Below are 17,645 nucleotides of genomic sequence, written 5' to 3' on the forward strand. Positions count from 1 at the left end.
AGAGAAGAGAAGAATTAGAATTATAGTCTGCTGAACAATGTTTAAGCATGAATGTGCTCAGTTTGTTTCAAACTTCTAAGTGATTTATTTTTTTGATATATATTGATATCCACACATTTTATCTCATAGTGAATGAGTGTACAGGGGACAATAAAATTAACAACAAAGGAAGAATTCAAACTGAAGAAGTATGACCATTAAAATTGAGTGTCAACTTGAAAAAAATTGGAAACCACCTAAGAAACAAGCCTCTAGACATCTCTTTGAGAAGAGGAATAAGTTAATAAAGATGGATGATGCACCATAAATGTGGGTGTCACTATTCCATGAGTTGTGCCTTAGGCTAAATGAAACAGGAGAGAGGAGTATGAGAACCAACATTCATCACTCTCAGTCCCTGCTGCTGCTATCCTGATGTCCCTGTCAGGATGGAAAGAACCTTTAAGCTATAAGCCAAAATAAACCCTTTCTTCCTTAAAGATGTTCTTTTTTTGCAGCCCTTTTGATTTTAGAACTTCCTTAAAAACTGGATAACTTACAGAAGAAATGATAGACAAAATACAGGTATTAATTTCAATCAAGTTAAAGGAGAGGCCTAAGCATGAGTTCATTCCTCTTTGAATAATACCTTTTCTTCATATTTTCCCTCAGACCATACTGAACAGAGGCTCACATCATGCATCTGAATACCTGATAATGCACGTCTTTAAGGTAGAATCTCTTTTTCTAAGACAATTGCAACTGTGTATGTATGAGGGAAAAAAGACTTTGATATTCTTTTCTCAGATTCCTTCTACTCTTTGCATCTTTCATTCTACTGTTTGGAAGAATATCAATTTCTTTTTGAAGTGGAAAACACTAACCTTTATGTTTTTTGTAGTCTTCTATTTTTAAAAGTATTTATTTATTTTCATTTTTTGTAATTATATACAGATTTTTTCTTTTATTGGATTGTTTTATTTACATTTCAAATGTTATTCCCTTTCCCAGTTTCACGGACATAAACTCCAATCCCATTACCCTTCCTCTCTTCTATAATGCTGTTCCCCTCACCATCTACCCCACCTTGTTGCAACCCCCGATAATCCCCTACACTGGGAGTCCAACCTTGAGAGGGCCAAGGGCTTCTCCTTCCATTGGTGCCCAACAAGGCCATCCTTTGGTACATATGCTGCTGGAGCCATGGGTCAGTCTATGTATAGCTTTTGGGTAGTGGTTTAGTCCTTGGGAGTTCAAGTTGGTTGGCACAGTTGTTTTTATGGGGTTGCAAGCCCGTTCAGCTCTAATTCCTCCAACTGGGTCCCATTCTTAGTTCAATGGTTGGCTGCTAGTATTTGCCTCTGTATTTGAAATGCATTGGCTGTCTCTCAGGAAACATCTATATCCAGCTCCTGTCATCATGCACTTTCTTAGATTCATCAATCTTATCTAGCTTTGGTGACTGCATACATCTATAGGCCATGTGTGGGGCAGGCTCTGAATGGCTGTGTCTTTACTCTCTGCTCCAAACTTTGCCTCCATATCGCCTCCTATGGATATTTTTGTTCCACCTTTTAAGAAGGAATGGAGCAGACACACTTTGATCATCCTTCTTCTTCAGCTTCATGTTATCTGTGAATTGTATCTTGAGTAATTCGAGCTTTGTGGCTAATATCCAGTTATCAGTGAGTGCATACCACATGTGTTTTTCTGTGATTAGGTTACCTCACTCAGGATGATATTTTCTAGTTCAATCTATTTGCCTATGAATTTCATGAAGTCATTGTTTTTGGTACCTGAGTAGTAGTCTCCACTGTGTAGATGTACCACATTTTCTGAATCCATTCCTTGTTGAAGGGCATTTGGGTTCTTTACAGTTTCTGACTATTATAAATAAGGCTGCTATGAACATATGTCTTTGTTATATGTTGGACGATCATTTGGGTATATGCCCAGGAGTGGTATAGCTGCATCCCCAGGTAGTACAACATCCAATATTCTGTGGAACTCCCAGAACGATTTCCAGAGTGGTTATATGAGTTTGCAATTCTAACGAACGATGGAAGAGTGTTTCTCTTTCATCCTTCTCTCCAGCACCTGTTGTCACATGAATTTTTGATCTTAGCCATTCTGACTGGTGTGAGGTGGAATCTCAGGGTTGTTTTGATTGCATTTCCCTGATGACTATGGATGTTGAGCATTTCTTTAGGTACTTCACAACCATTCAATATTCCTCAGTTGAGAATTCTATGTTTAGATCTGACCCCCAGTTGTTAATAGGGTTATATGAGTCTCTGGAGTCTAACTTCTTGAGTTCTTTGTATATTTTCAATATTAGCCCTCTATCAGATGTAGGATTGTTAAAGATCTTTTTCCAATGTGTCGGTTGCTGTTTTGTCCTAATGATAGTGTCCTTTGTTTTACAGAAGCTTTGAAATGTTGTGTGGTTCCATTTGTCAATTCTTGATCTTAAAGCATAAGCCATTTGTGTTTTGTTCAGGAAAATTTCCCCAATGCCCATGTGACCAAGACTCTTCCCCACTTTTTCTGCAATTAGTGTATCTGGTTTGATGTATAGGTTCTTGATCCACTTGGACATATGATTTTTACAGGCCAATAAGAATGGAAAGATTTGCATTCTTCTACATGCTGACCTCCAGTTGAAACAGCGCCATGTGTTGAAAATGCTTTCTTTTCTTTCTATTGGATGGTTTTAGCTCCTTTGTCAAAGATCAAGTGAAACATACGTGTGGGGGTTCATTTCTGGGTCTTCAATTCTATTCCACTGTACTACCTGCCTGTCTCTATACCAATACCATGCAGTTTTTTATCATTATTCCTCTGTAATACTGCTTGAGGTCAGGGAATGGTGATTTCCCCAGAAGGTATTATATTGTTAAGTATAATTTTTGCTATTCTGGATTCTATGTTATTCAAAATGAATTTGCAAATCATTTTTTCTAACTCTATGAAGAATTGAGTAGGAATTTTGATGTGGATTGCATGGAATCTGTAGATTGGTATTGGTAAAATGGCCATTTTTACTATATTAATCCTGCCAATCCATGAGCATGGGAGGTCTTTCCATCTTCTGAAATCTTCAATTTCTTTATTCAGACACTTGAAGATCTTGTCATACAGATTTTTCATTTGCTTGGTTTGAGTCACACCGAGGTAATTTAAATTATTTGGGACTATTGTGAAGGATGTCATTTCCCTAATTTTTTTCTCAGCCTATTTATCCTTTGAGTAGAGGATAATTTGTTTGAGTTAAATTTATACGCAGCTTCTTTATTGAAGTTGTTTATCAGGCTTAGTAGTTCTCTGATGGAACTTTTGGGGTCACTATTGTATACTATCCTATCATCTGAAAATAGTGATACTTTGACTTCCTCTTTTCAATCTGTTTCCCTTTGACCTCCTTTCATTATCTGACTGCTCTGGCTAGGATTCTGATTAATGTAATGAATAAGTTGGGAGAGAGTGGGAAACCTTGTTTAGTCCCTGATTTTAGTGGGATTGCTTCAAGTTACTCTCCATTTAGTTTAATAATAGCTACTGGTTTGCTGTATACTGCCTTTACTCTGCTTAGATATTGTCCTTGAATTCCTGATTTTTCTGGGACTTGAACCCTGAAGGGGTGTTTAATTTTCTTAAATGCTTTCTCAATATCTAATGAAATGATTACATGATCTCTTTTCTTTGAGTTTGTTTATATAGTGGATTATGTTGATGGATTTCCATATATTGAATGATCCCTGCATCCCTGGGATAAAGTCTACTTGATCATGATGGATGATCGTTTTGACCTGTTCTTGGATTCGATTTGCAAGAATTTAATTGAGTATTTTTGTATAAATATTCATAAAGGAAATTGGTCTGAAGTTCCCTTTGTTAGCTCTTTTTGTGTTTTAGGTATAAGTATAATTGTGGCTTCATAGAAGGAATTGGGCAGTGAATAGTGTGTTTCTATTTTGTGGAATAGTTTGGACAGTATTGGTATGAAGTCTTCTATGAAGGTCTGATAGAATTCTGCACTAAACCTATCTGGTTCTGGGTTCTTTCTGGTTGAGAGATTCTTAATAACTGCTTCTATTTCTTTAGGAGTTATAGGATTGTTTGTATATTTTTTCTGTTCCAGATTTACCTTATTACCTCATATTTGTCTAGAAAAATGTCCATTTTCTCCAGATCTTCCAGTTTTGTTCAATACAGACATTTGTAGTAAGATCTGATGACATTTTGAATTTCCTCAGATCTGTTGTTATGTCTCCTTTTCATTTCTGACTTTGTTAATTTGGACTCTCTCTGTGCCCTCTGGTTAGACTGTCTAAGGGTTTATTTATCTTGTTGATTTTTTTCAAAGAGACAGCTCCTGTTTTTCTTCATTCTTTGTACATCGATTTTGTTTCTGCTTGGTTGACTTCAGCCCTGAATTTGATTATTCCCTGTCTTCTATTCCTCTCAGGTTTATTTGCTTCTTTTTGTTGTAGAGCTTTCAGGTGACCTGTAAAATTGGTAATTTTTTTTTCGACACTCAGAGCTATGAGAATTCCTATTAGCACTGCTTTCATTGTATCTCATAAGTTTGGGTATGCTGTACTTTCATTTTCATTAAAAGTCTTTAGTTTCTTTCTTTCTTTAGAAAGAAACAAGCAAGTTATTCTTGAGTAGACTATTGTTCAACTTCCATGTATATGTAGGCATTCTGTCCTTTTTGTTGCTATTGAAGACCAGCCTTAGTCCATGGTCATCTGATAGGATGCATGGAATTATTTCTATCTTCTTGTATCTATTGAGGCCTGTTTTGTGGCTGATTATATGGTTAATTTTTTAGAAGGTACCATGAGGTGCTGAGAAGAAAGTATATCCTTTATTTTAGGATGAAATTTTCTATAAATATCTGTTAAGTCCATTTGGTTCACGACTCTCTTACTTTCTCTATGCTCTGTTCAATTACCTTTCCATGATCTGTCCGTTGATGACAGTGGGTTGTTGAAATGTCCTATTATTGTGTGAGGTACAGTATGTAATTTGAGCTTTAGTGAGGTTTCTTTTATCTATGCATTTGGAGCATAGATATTTAGGATTGAGAGTTCATTTTAGTGGATTTTTCCGTTGATGAATATGAAGTGTCCTTTTTTATCTTTTTTGATAAGTTTTGATTGGGTGTTGATTTTGTTCGATATTAAAATGGCTACTCCTGCTTTTTTCTTTGGACCATTTGCTTGGAAAGTTGTTTTCCAGGTTTTTCCTCTGAGCTAGTATCTCTATTGTCTCTGAGGTGTGTTTCCTCTATGCAGCAAAGTGCTGGGTCCTCTTTATGTGTCCAGTCTGTTATTCTATGTCTTTTTATTGGGGAATTGACTCTTGGTGTTAAAGGATATTAGGGAATAGTGATTGTTGTTTCCTGTTATTTTTTGTTGTTAGAGGTAGAATTGTGTCTGTGTGTCTCTCTTCTTTTGGTTTCTTTGCAAGGAGATTGCTTTCTTGCTTTTCCTAGGTAGTAGTGTTCCTCCTTGTGTTGGAGTTTTCCATCTATTATCATTTGAAGGTCTGAATTTGTAGAAAGATTTTGCATAACTTTGGTTTTGTTATGGAATATCCTGGTTTCTTCATTTATGTTAATTGAGAGTTTTGTTGGATATAGGAGCCTGGACTAGCATTTGTATTGTCTTAGGGTCTATATGACATCAGCCCAGGATCTTCTAGCTTTCATAGTCTCTGGTGAGAAGTCTGGTGTAATTCTGATAGGTCTGTCTTTATATGTCACTTGACTTTATTCCCTTACTGCTTCTCAAATTCTTTCTTTGTTTTGTGCATTTGGTGTTTTGACTATTATGTGACAGGAGGAATTGCACTTCCAGTCCAATTTGTTTGGAGTTCTGTAGGCTCCTTGAATGTTTATGGTCATCTCTTTGATTAGCTCAGGTAAGTTTTCTTTTCTCATTTTGTTGAATATTTTTATCCCCTTTATGTTGGGAGTCTTCACTCTTCTATACCTATTATCCTTACATTTGATCTACGCATTGTGACCTGGATTTCCTCAATGTTTTCGGGTTAGGTGCTTTGAGAATTTTTCATTATCTTTAAGAGTTGTGTCGATGTTTTCTCTCTTCTATCTCTTGTATTCTATTGGTGATGCTTGCATCTCTGAGACTCCTGATCTCTTCCCTAAGTTTTCTATCCCCTGTGTTGTCTTTCTTTTTGCTTCCTTTATTTTTTTCTATTTTGATTTTTAAATCCTGGACAGTTTTGTTCAATTCCTTTTTCTGTTTAGTTGTGTTTTCCTGTAATTCTTTAAAGGGTTTTTGTGTTTCCTCTTTAAGTGCTTCTACTTGTTTACTTTTATTGTCCTATATTTCTTTATGGTAGTTATTTATGTCCTTCTTAAAGTCCTCCATCATCATCATCACAAAATGTGATTTTAATTCTAAATCTCTCTTTTCCGATGTGTTTGGATATCCATTATTAGCTTTTGTGAGAGAACTGGGCTCTGATGATGCCAAGAACTCTTGGTTTCTTTTCTTTAGGTTGCTGTGTTTGCCTCTTGACATCAGGTTGTCTCTGGTATTAGCTTGTCTTGCTTTTTCTTATTGTGGCTTGACCCTCCCCTAGGCCTGTGTGTCAGCATTCCTATAGACATGTTTTCTTTCAGTTGGATCTGAGAAGAGAAATCTCTGTTATCAGGTGTTTTGGAGCTCCTGGCACCTTGTTTAAGCTCTCGGTGCAGCAGAAACCTGAAGGGTCCTGCTCCTGACTGCTCCTAGGTCCCTCTGCCCGGGGGACACAGATTTCACTCTTGATTTCCTCTTCAGTCAGAAATGTGAGCAGAAAGTCGTTGTCTCCTCTACGTTCTCAGGACCGTCTGTGCTTCTGAGGGTCCAGCTCTCTTTCCCGTGGAACTTGGGTGCAGGGAGCTGTGTTAACAGTTCAGTTCTGTTCAGGGCACAGACAGAAACCAGCAGGTTCCTGCTGTAGACTATTCCTATATTCCTGAATCCAGAGGCACTATGCAGTTTTTCTTGGGCCAGGGATATGGACAGAAGTGTTGGTCTGTGTTGTGGTCTCAGCATGGTCAGCACTTCTGGGAGTTCAGCTCTCTCCCCCATGGGATTTGGGTGGAGATTGCTGTGGGATTGGTTCAGTTTAATTCTGAGCACAGGAAGAAACCCAAATGCCTTGTTCCAGAGGACTTCTGCCTTTCTATGTCCTGAATCCACCAGGCAGTTTACTTGGGGCAGAAAAGGTGGTCTTTTCTCTCAGGTGTGTAGATGCTCCTGTTGACTGTCTTTCAGCTCTTGGCCCAGGCAGAAACCCAAAGGGTCCTGTCTCTGACTGGTTCTATGTCCCTGTGCCCAGGGTCACAGATAGGAATAGGGGATTTCCTCTTGGGTCAGAAATGTGGGCAGAAAGTAGCTGTCTCCTCTGAGTTCTCAGGGGTGTCCATAATTCTGACAAGTCATTTCAAGTTCTACAATTTTATATTCTTTTTATTAAAGTTTATCTTATTTTCATGGTTTACCCTGTTATGCTATAATAAACACTCTACTATTTCCAGTGAATAGCTTGATGCTTTTCCCCACACATGCACTATATATTATTTTTGATAGGTGTTTCCCACTTAATGAACATCTAGTTTTGCATATGTGCTATATGTCCTCTAACTATTAATAAAATCATTAAGAAAAAATAATTTGTATTGTTTAAATAGTGAGGTAATAAAGAGAAAATTAATTTCTAGATTATTTTCATTTAAAAAGCTCTCTGTGAGTCAGGGGAAGAAAGAGAGGAATAAAAAGAAAATAGAGTTTGAGGTAATAAAAATATGCTGAAGATATTATAATGGTAATATGTTAATCATCATAATACCCTAGCATCTAGAATGAACTATGGTCACTCTTCTTCGTGATCAGAGCTTGTCAGGGTAAAGTCATTGCACAATGTGCAAGGTCCTTCCATTGTAGACATCTGATAAGGAAATCTATACAATGCATGTGTGCATGTATGGGGCAGTGAGACTATTTGGAAATATTCATGCTTTTTACATATTTTTGTTCCAAACCTAATTTTTGGCAACAGCATAGAGTCTTCTTAAAGCTAAAAAACAAACAAACAAACAAACAGCAACAACAAGCCTTCAATAATTTCTCAACATCTTAGACACATGCAAATTAATTGGAAAAAAAAACCCCTCTAATTTAAACTGGGACTCTCAGAGACTAACCAGCAACCAAAGAACATACATGGGCTGGATCTAGGCCTTTTTGCACATATATAACATATATGCAATTTGGTCTTCACGTGGATCCTGAACAACTGAAATGGGTACTATCCCAAAAGCTGTTGCCTGTGTGTGGGATATTTTCTTCTAGCGAGGTTGCCTTGTCTGGTCTCTGTGAGAGTTTCTGCCTAGCCTCACATAGAACTGGATGTGCCAAGTGGGTGATACCAAGGAGTGTCCCCACCCACTCAGAGGAGAAGGAAAGGGGGAATCAGGGGAAGGATTGTATAAGGGGGTGGCCAAGAGGCAGGCAGTGAGCAGTATGTAAAGTGAATAACTAAAAAAGAAAATCTTTACCAAATTGAAAAACCTAAAATAAATGAATAAATCTCTTGATATTTATGACCTGTATATTTATGACCTAAATAAAGATATAATAAGTAATTTAAACACAAATAAATAAACTGATACATAATAAGCCAAAAATTTTAACCTATATGGGAAATTTGGGGACTCTGGAAAATATCTCTTTTATTTCACTCACCTATTACCACTTTAAAAAAGTGTTCACCCCTCAAAATAAATGTGTTTATTTTTAATTATGTGTATGTGTTTCCCTGTGTGTAGGCATGAAACTATAAATTCTGAGTCAGATATTCTTGGGCCTGGATTTAGAAGCTGTTTAGAATCACTTTATATAGGTTCTGGGAACCAACTGAGGTGTTCTTTGGGAAGATTATGCCATCTTATCTACTGAGCCATCTTTCTGTCTCAAAATTGCTGACTCTTTAGGTGAGTGATTTGAAAGATATATAGCTAATTACATACAGTTTATGTACTGCCATTTTTATTCTCCTTTACTTTTAGGACTGAAGTTCCAAGAAATTCAAGAAAGGTTTGGTGAGGAATTCTTTAAGATATGCTTTGATGAGAATGAGCGAGTCCTTCGAGCTGTAGGCAGCACATTGCAGGATTTCTTCAATGGCTTCGATGCATTGTTGGAACACATTAGGACTTCATTTGGGAAACAGGCCACTCTAGAGTCACCATCTTTCCTATGCAAAGAGCTTCCTGAAGGTACTCTCAAACTCCACTACTTCCACCCCCACCATACAGTGGGCTTCGCAATGCTGGGAATGATCAAGGCTGCAGGAAAGAGAATCTATCACTTAAATGTGGAAGTTGAACAAATTGAAAATGAGAAATTTTGCTCTGATGGTTCAACCCCAAGCAATTATAGCTGTCTTACCTTCCTTATCAAAGAATGTGAGACTACTCAGATCACAAAGAACATTCCACAAGGTACTTCCCAAATTCCTACAGACCTCAGAATCAGTATCAACACCTTCTGCAGAACCTTCCCATTCCATTTGATGTTCGACCCTAACATGGTGGTCCTTCAACTTGGAGAGGGCCTACGAAAGCAACTTCGATGTGACAATCACAAAGTACTGAAGTTTGAGGACTGTTTTGAGATCGTCTCTCCAAAGGTTAATGCCACTTTTGATAGAGTCTTGCTACGATTGTCCACCCCATTTGTGATAAGGACAAAGCCTGAAGCTTCTGGTACTGACAATGAAGATAAGGTAAGTAATCATGTACTCCAGATGCATGATGGCATCTAGTTGAATGGATAATTATTTCAATAAATTATATATGGGTTGTAGTTGTGATTATTAGGCAAGAGAACTTCAAGTGCCATTTATAAGATAACTGGTTTCTGGATGTATGTAGAAATAGTTGGCTGTATTCCCAGGCTTTTTAATGTAGTGTCTACTTCATTTGTTAATTTATTTCACCACATAAAAATAAGACACTTATTAATACTAGCCACAGCAATTACAAAATGATAGAACGCAGTAAAAATCCAACATTATCAACTCATGAATATTTCCATGGACTGACCCAAACTGTGAGAGAAATTTCAAGGTTGTGGGGTTGTCTGGCTTATCTTTAAGCAAACAAAAAGAAAAAAATAAAAATATGCTTTATTTTGATTATGATCTCTTTGAAATTTCAGTCTCTGATCAATCCATTTATGATTTGTGTATGTGCTAAGGAAAAGAAAAATATATCCCTTGTAAGCTGTACATGGACTCATTAAGTTTTAGTATTCAAATTGACTTATCTTTGTAAACAACTTCACTACTTGAGAGAACATAATGCATAGTATTTAGTGGAGCTCTTATCTTTTAAATTTTCATTTGGAAATCTGGGCCATAAGACTTTAAGTACCTAATAAAAAGACACTAGAAATAAAACTGAAAATAGTTGAGTTCCTCCAAATATTTGTCTCTCAGGTACTTTAAAAAAATAGCTGAGAGTAATGCAATATGAAATATAAGAAAAAATCAGTGTGAATACTTTTACCTTTTTGGTGATATACTTTAGTAATCCATGGGAAGAACATGTTAATTTTAAGGGTGAATATTTGTATGTATACTCATTTAGTTTCCAATAATGCATTTTCAGTCTCTTCATCATAGCACACAAAGCTATTTTGAACTATTCCACAGGATTCTAAGTGATTTGGAGAGATCCCTGATTTTTAAAATGTACAGGACAGAAGATTGTAGAACAAAAAAGTTGACTGAGTGAATAATTTGCCCATGTTCTGAAGTTTGTAAATGAATAATTTACCCATGTTCTGAAGTGTCTGCAATGATAAGTCAAAGAAGAAATGACTTCTGGAAACCATAAGTAATGGTTTTTTATTAGATAGTTTATATATTTACATTTCTTTTTTATTGGATATTTTATGCATTTATATTTCAAATGTTGTCCCCTTTTCTTATTTTTTTTCTTTTTTTTTTTATTAACTTGAATATTTCTTATATACATTTCGGGTGTTATTCCCTTTCCCAGTATCCGGGCAAACATCCCCCTCCCCCCTCCCCTTCCTTATGGGTGTTCCCCTCCCAACCCTCCCCCCATTGCCGCCCTCCCCCCACCAGTCTAGTTCACTGGGGGTTCAGTCTTAGCAGTACCCAGGGCTTCCCCTTCCACTGGTGCTCTTACTAGGATATTCATTGCTACCAATGAGGTCAGAGTCCAGGGTCAGTCCATGTATAGTCTTTGGGTAGTGGCTTAGTCCCTGGAATCTCTGGTTGCTTGGCATTGTTGTATATATGGGGTCTCGAGCCCCTTCAAGCTCTACCAGTTCTTTCTCTGATTCCTTCAACGGGGGTCCTATTCTCAGTTCAGTGGTTTGCTGCTGGAATTCGCCTCTGTATTTGCTGCATTCTGGCTGTGTCTCTCAGGAGCGATCTACATCCGGCTCCTGTCGGTCTGCACTTCTTTGCTTCATCCATCTTGTCTAATTGGGTGGCTGTATATGTATGGGCCACATGTGGGGCAGACTCTGAATGGGTGTTCCTTCAGTCTCTGTTTTAATCTTTGCCTCTCTCTTCCCTGCCAAGAGTATTCTTGTTCCCCTTTTAAAGAAGGAGTGAAGCATTCACATTTTGATCATCCGTCTTGAGTTTCATTTGTTCTAGGCATCCAGGGTAATTCAAGCATTTGGGCTAATAGCCACTTATCAATGAGTGCATACCATGTATGTCTTTCTGTGATTGGGTTAGCTCACTCAGGATGATGTTTTCCACTTCCAACCATTTGCCTACGAATTTCATAAAGTCATTGTTTTTGATAGCTGAGTAATATTCCATTGTGTAGATGTACCACATTCTCTGTATCCATTCATCTGTTGAAGAGCATCTGGGTTCTTTCCAGCTTCTGGCTATTATAAATAAGGCTGCAATGAACATAGTGGAGCACGTGTCTTTTTTATATGTTGGGGCATCTTTTGGGTATATGCCTAAGAGAGGTATAGCTGGATCCTCAGGCAGTTCAATGTCCAATTTTCTGAGGATCCTCCAGACTGATTTCCAGAATGGTTTTACCAGTTTGCAATCCCACCAACAATGGAGGAGTGTTCCTCTTCCTCCACATCCTCGCCAGCATCTGTTGTCCCCTGAGTTTTTGATCTTAGCCATTCTCACTGGTGTGAGGTGAAATCTCAGTGTTGATTTGATTTGCATTTCCCTTATGACTAAAGATGTTGAACATTTCTTTAGGTGTTTCTCAGCCATTCGGCATTCCTCAGCTGTGAATTCTTTGTTTAGCTCTGAACCCCATTTTTTAATAGGGTTATTTGTTTCCCTGCGGTCTAACTTCTTGAGTTCTTTGTATATTTTGGATATAAGGCCTCTATCTGTTGTAGGATTGGTAAAGATCTTTTCCCAATCTGTTGGTTGCCGTTTTGTCCTAACCACAGTGTCCTTTACCTTACAGAAGCTTTGCAGTTTTGTGAGATCCCATTTGTCGATTCTTGATCTTAGAGCGTAAGCCATTGGTGTTTTGTTTAGGAAATTTTTTCCAGTGCCCATGTGTTCGAGATGGTTCCCTAGTTTTTCTTCTATTAGTTTGAGTGTGTCTGGTTTGGTGTGGAGGTCCTTGATCCACTTGGACTTAAGCTTTGTACAGGGTGATAAGCATGGATCGATCTGCATTCTTCTACATGTTGACTTCCAGTTGAACCAGCACCATTTGCTGAAAATGCTATCGTTTTTCCATTTGATGGTTTTGGCTCCTTTGTCAAAAATCAAGTGACCATAGGTGTGTGGGTTCATTTCTGGGTCTTCAATTCTATTCCATTGGTCTATCTGTCTGTCTCTGTACCAATACCACGCAGTTTTTATCACTATGGCTCTGTAATACTGCTTGAGTTCAGGGATAGTGATTCCCCCTGAAATCCTTTTATTGTTGAGGATAGCTTTAGCTATCCTGGGTTTTTTGTTATTCCAGATGAATTTGCAAATTGTTCTGTCTAACTCTTTGAAGAATTGGATTGGTGTTTTGATGGGGATTGCATTGAATCTGTAGATTGCTTTTTGTAAAACGGCCATTTTTACTATATTAATCCTGCCAATCCATGAGCATGGGAGATCTTTCCATCTTCTGAGGTCTTCTTCAATTTCCTTCTTCAGTGTCTTGAAGTTCTTATTGTACAGATCTTTTACTTGCTTGGTTAAAGTCACACCAAGGTACTTTATATTATTTGGGTCTATTGAGAAGGGTGTTGTTTCCCTAATTTCTTTCTCGGCTTGTTTCTCTTTTGTGTAGAGGAAGGCTACTGATTTATTTGAGATAATTTTATACCCAGCCACTTTGCTGAAGTTGTTTATCAGCTTTAGTAGTTCTCTGGTGGAACTTTTGGGTTCACTTAAATATACTATCATATCATGTGCAAATACTGATATTTTGACTTCTTCTTTTCCGATCTGTATCCCCTTGACCTCCTTTTGTTGTCTGATTGCTCTGGCTAGAACTTCAAGAACTATATTGAATAAGTAGGGAGAGAGTGGGCAGCCTTGTCTAGTCCCTGATTTTAGTGGGATTGCTTCAAGTTTCTCTCCATTTAGTTTAATGTTAGCAACTGGTTTGCTGTATATGGCTTTTACTATGTTCAGGTATGGGCCTTGAATTCCTAATCTTTCCAGGACTTTTATCATGAAGGGGTGTTGAATTTTGTCAAATGCTTTCTCAGCATCTAATGAAATGATCATGTGGTTTTGTTCTTTCAGTTTGTTTATATAATGGATCACGTTAATGGTTTTCCGTATATTAAACCATCCCTGCATGCCTGGGATGAAGCATACTTGGTCATGGTGGATGATTGTTTTGATGTGCTCTTGGATTCTGTTTGCCAGAAATTGTTGACTATTTTTGCGTGATTTTCATAAGGGAAATTGGTCTGAAGTTCTCTTTCTTTGTTGTGTCTTTGTGTGGTTTAGGTATAAGAGTAATTGTGGCTTCGTAGAAGGTATTCGGTAGTGATCCATCTGTTTCAATTTTGTGGAATAGTTTGGATAATATTGGTATGAGGTTTTCTATGAAGGTTTGATAGAATTCTGCACTAAACCCGTCTGGACCTGGGCTCTTTTTGGTTGGGAGACCTTTAATGACTGCTTCTATTTCCTTAGGAGTTATGGGATTGTTTAACTGGTTTATCTGTTCCTGATTTAACTTTGGTCCCTGGTATCTGTCTAGGAAATTGTCCATTTCCTGCAGATTTTCAAGTTTTGTTGAATATAGGCTTTTGTAGTAAGATCTGATGATTTTTTGAATTTCCTCTGAATCTGAAGCTATGTCTACCTTTTCATTTCTGATTTTGTTAATTTGGACACACTCTCTGTGTCCTCTCGTTAGTCTGGCTAAGGGTTTATCTATCTTGTTGATTTTCTCAAAGAATCAACTTGTGGTTCTGTTGATTCTTTCTATGGTCCTTTTTGTTTCTACTTGGTTGATTTCCGCTCTGAGTTTGATTATTTTCTGCCTTCTACTCCTCCTGGGTGTATTTGCTTCTTTTTGTTCTAGAGCTTTTAGGTGTGCGGTCAAGCTGCTGACATATGCTCTTTCCTGTTTCTTTCTGCAGACACTCAGCGCTATGAGTTTTCCTCTTAGCACAGCTTTCATTGTGTCCCATTAGTTTGGGTATGTTGTATCTTCATTTTCATTAAATTCTAAAAAGTTTTTAATTTCTTTCTTTATTTCTTCCTTGACCAGGTTATCATTGAGTAGAGCATTGTTCAATTTCCAAGTATATGTGGGCATTCTTCCTTGATTGTTATTGAAGACCAGTTTTAGGCCGTGGTGGTCCGATACCACGCATGGGATTATTTCTATCTTTCTGTACCTGTTGAGGCCTGTTTTTTGACCAATTATATGCTCAATTTTGGAGAAAGTACAATGAGGATCTGAGAAGAAGGTATATCCTTTTGCTTTAGGATAGAATGTTATATAAATATCCGTTAAGTCCATTTGGCTCATGACTTCTCTTAGTCTGTCTACATCTCTGTTTAATTTCTGTTTCCATGATCTGTCCATTGATGAGAGTGGGGTGTAGAAATCTCCCACTATTATTGTGTGAGGTGCAATGTGTGTATTGAGCTTTAGTAAGGTTTCTTTTACATATGTAGGTGCCCTTGTATTTGGGGCATAGATATTTAGGATTGAGACTTAATCTTGGTGGATTTTTCCTTTGATGAATATGAAGTGTCCTTCCTTATCTTTTTTGATGTCTTTTAGTTGAAAATTGATTTTATTTGATATGAGAATGGCTACTCCATCTTGCTTCTTCTGACCATTTGCTTGGAAAATTGTTTTCCAGCCTTTCACTCTGAGGTAATATCTGTCTTTGTCTCTGAGGTGTGTTTCCTGTAGGCAGCAGAATGCAGGGTCCTCGTTGCGTATCCAGTTTGTTAATATGTCTTTTTATTGGGGAGTTGAGGCCATTGATGTTGAGAGATATTAAGGAATAGTGATTATTGCTTTCTGTTATATTCATATTTAGATGTGAGGTTATGTTTGTGTGCTTTTCTTCTCACTGTTTTGTTGCCAAGACGATTAGTTTCTTGCTTCTTCTAGGGTATAGCTTGCCTCCTTATGTTGGGCTTTACCATTTATTATCCTTTGTAGTGCTGGATTTGTAGAAAGATATTGTGTAAATTTGGTTTTGTCATGGAATATCTTGGTTTCTCCTTCTATGTTAATTGAGAGTTTTGCAGGATACAGTAACCTGGGCTGGCATTTGTGTTCTCTCAGGGTCTGTATGACATCAGTCCAGGATCTTCTGGCCTTCATAGTTTCTGGCAAGAAGTCTGGTGTAATTCTGATAGGTCTGCCTTTATATGTTACTTGACCTTTTTCCCTTACTGCTTTTAACATTCTTTCTTTATTTTGTGTGTTTGGTGTTTTGACAATTATGTGACGGGAGGTGTTTCTTTTCTGGTCCAATCTATTTGGAGTTCTGTAGGCTTCTTGTATGTCTATGGGTATCTCTTTTTTTAGGTTAGGGAAGTTTTCTTCTATGATTTTGTTGAAGATATTTATTGGTGCTTTGAGCTGGGAGTCTTCACTCTCTTCTATACCTATTATCCTTAGGTTTGATCTTCTCATTGAGTCCTGGATTTCCTGTATGTTTTGGACCAGTAGCTTTTTCCGCTTTACATTATCTTTGACAGTTGAGTCAATGATTTCTATGGAATCTTCTGCTCCTGAGATTCTCTCTTCCATCTCTTGTATTCTGTTGGTGAAGCTTGTATCTACTTGCTCCTTGTCTCTTCTTTTGGTTTTCTATATCCAGGGTTGTTTCCATGTGTTCTTTCTTGATTGCTTCTATTTCCATTTTTAATTCCTTCAACTGTTTGAGTGTGTTTTCCTGGAATTCTTTCAAGGATTTTTGTGATTCCTCTCTGTAGGTTTCTACTTGTTTATTAATGTTTTCCTGTGTTTCCCTAAGGGAGTTCTTCAGGTCTTTCTTGAAGTTCTCCAGCATCATGATCAAATATGATTTTGAAACTAGATCTTGCTTTTGTGGTGTGTTTGGATATTCCATGTTTATTTTGGTGGGAGAATTGGGCTCCGATGATGCCATGTAGTCTTGGTTTCTGTTGCTTGGGTTCCTGCACTTGCCTCTTGCCATCAGATTATCTCTAGTGTTACTTTGTTCTGCTATTTCTGATAGTGGCTAGACTGTCCTATAAGCCTGTGTGTCAGGAGGGCTGTAGACCTGTTTTCCTCTCTTTCAGTCAGTTATGGGGACAGAGTGTTCTGCTTTCGGGCGTGTAGTTTTTCATCTCTACAGGTCTTCAGCTGTTCCTGTGGGACTGTGTCTTGAGTTCACCAGGCAGGTCACTTGCAGCAGAAAAGTTGGTTTTACCTGTGGTCCCGAGGCTCAAGTTCGCTTGTGGGGTGCTGCCCACGGGCTCTCTGCAGTGGCAGCAACCTGGAAGACCTGTGCCTCCCCTTCCGGGAGCTTCAGTGCACCAGGGTTCCAGATGGCCCCTGGTGTTTTCCTCTGGCGTCCGAGATGTGTGTGCAGAGAGCAGTCTCTACTGTTTTCCCAGGCTTGTCTGCCTCTCTGAAGGTTTAGCTCTCCCTCCCACGGGATTTGGGTGCAGAGAACTGTTTATCTGGCCTGTTTCCTTCAGGTTCCGGCGGTGTCTCAGGCAGGGGTCCTGCCGCTCCTGGGCCCTCCCCACGGTAGCCCAGAGGCCTTATACAGTTTCCTCTTGGGCCAGGGATGTGGGCAGGGGTGGGCAGTGTTGGTGGTCTCCTCCGCTCTGCAGCCTCAGGAGTGCCCACTTGACCAGGCGGTGAGGTCTCTTTCCCACGGGGTCTGGGAGCAGAGAGCTGCTGCGGGCCGGGATCCGCGTGTGTGGGACTTCCGGTAAACACAGTACGTGCCAGGTCCCAGAGGAGTTCTGCCTCTGTGTGTCCCGATTTCACCAGGCAGCTCTCTTGCAGCAGACAAGTTGGTCTTACCTGTGGTCCCAAGGCTCAAGTTTGCTCGCGGGGTGCTGCCCACGGGCTCTCTGCGGCGGCAGCCCCTTTTCTTATTTTTTATTATTGACTAGTTTAATAAATAACTATTATTTTG

At 38.5% G+C, this 17,645-nt stretch overlaps 1 protein-coding gene across 8 annotated transcripts in view; it reads left to right on the top strand.

Moving 5' to 3' along the window:
* Positions 1-17,645, top strand: part of Gucy1a2 (guanylate cyclase 1 soluble subunit alpha 2) — a 389,111-nt gene that overhangs the window by 87,970 nt on the left and 283,496 nt on the right. For 7 of the 8 annotated variants that reach the window (NM_023956.1, XM_039082127.2, XM_063266107.1 and 4 more), the window contains 1 exon segment: positions 9,071-9,789. In NM_023956.1, the coding sequence (NP_076446.1) occupies positions 9,071-9,789 (719 nt within the window). 8 annotated transcript variants of the gene reach the window in all.

Source organism: Rattus norvegicus, chromosome 8 (genome assembly GCF_036323735.1).
Source record: "Rattus norvegicus strain BN/NHsdMcwi chromosome 8, GRCr8, whole genome shotgun sequence".
Lineage (NCBI taxonomy): Eukaryota > Metazoa > Chordata > Mammalia > Rodentia > Muridae > Rattus > Rattus norvegicus.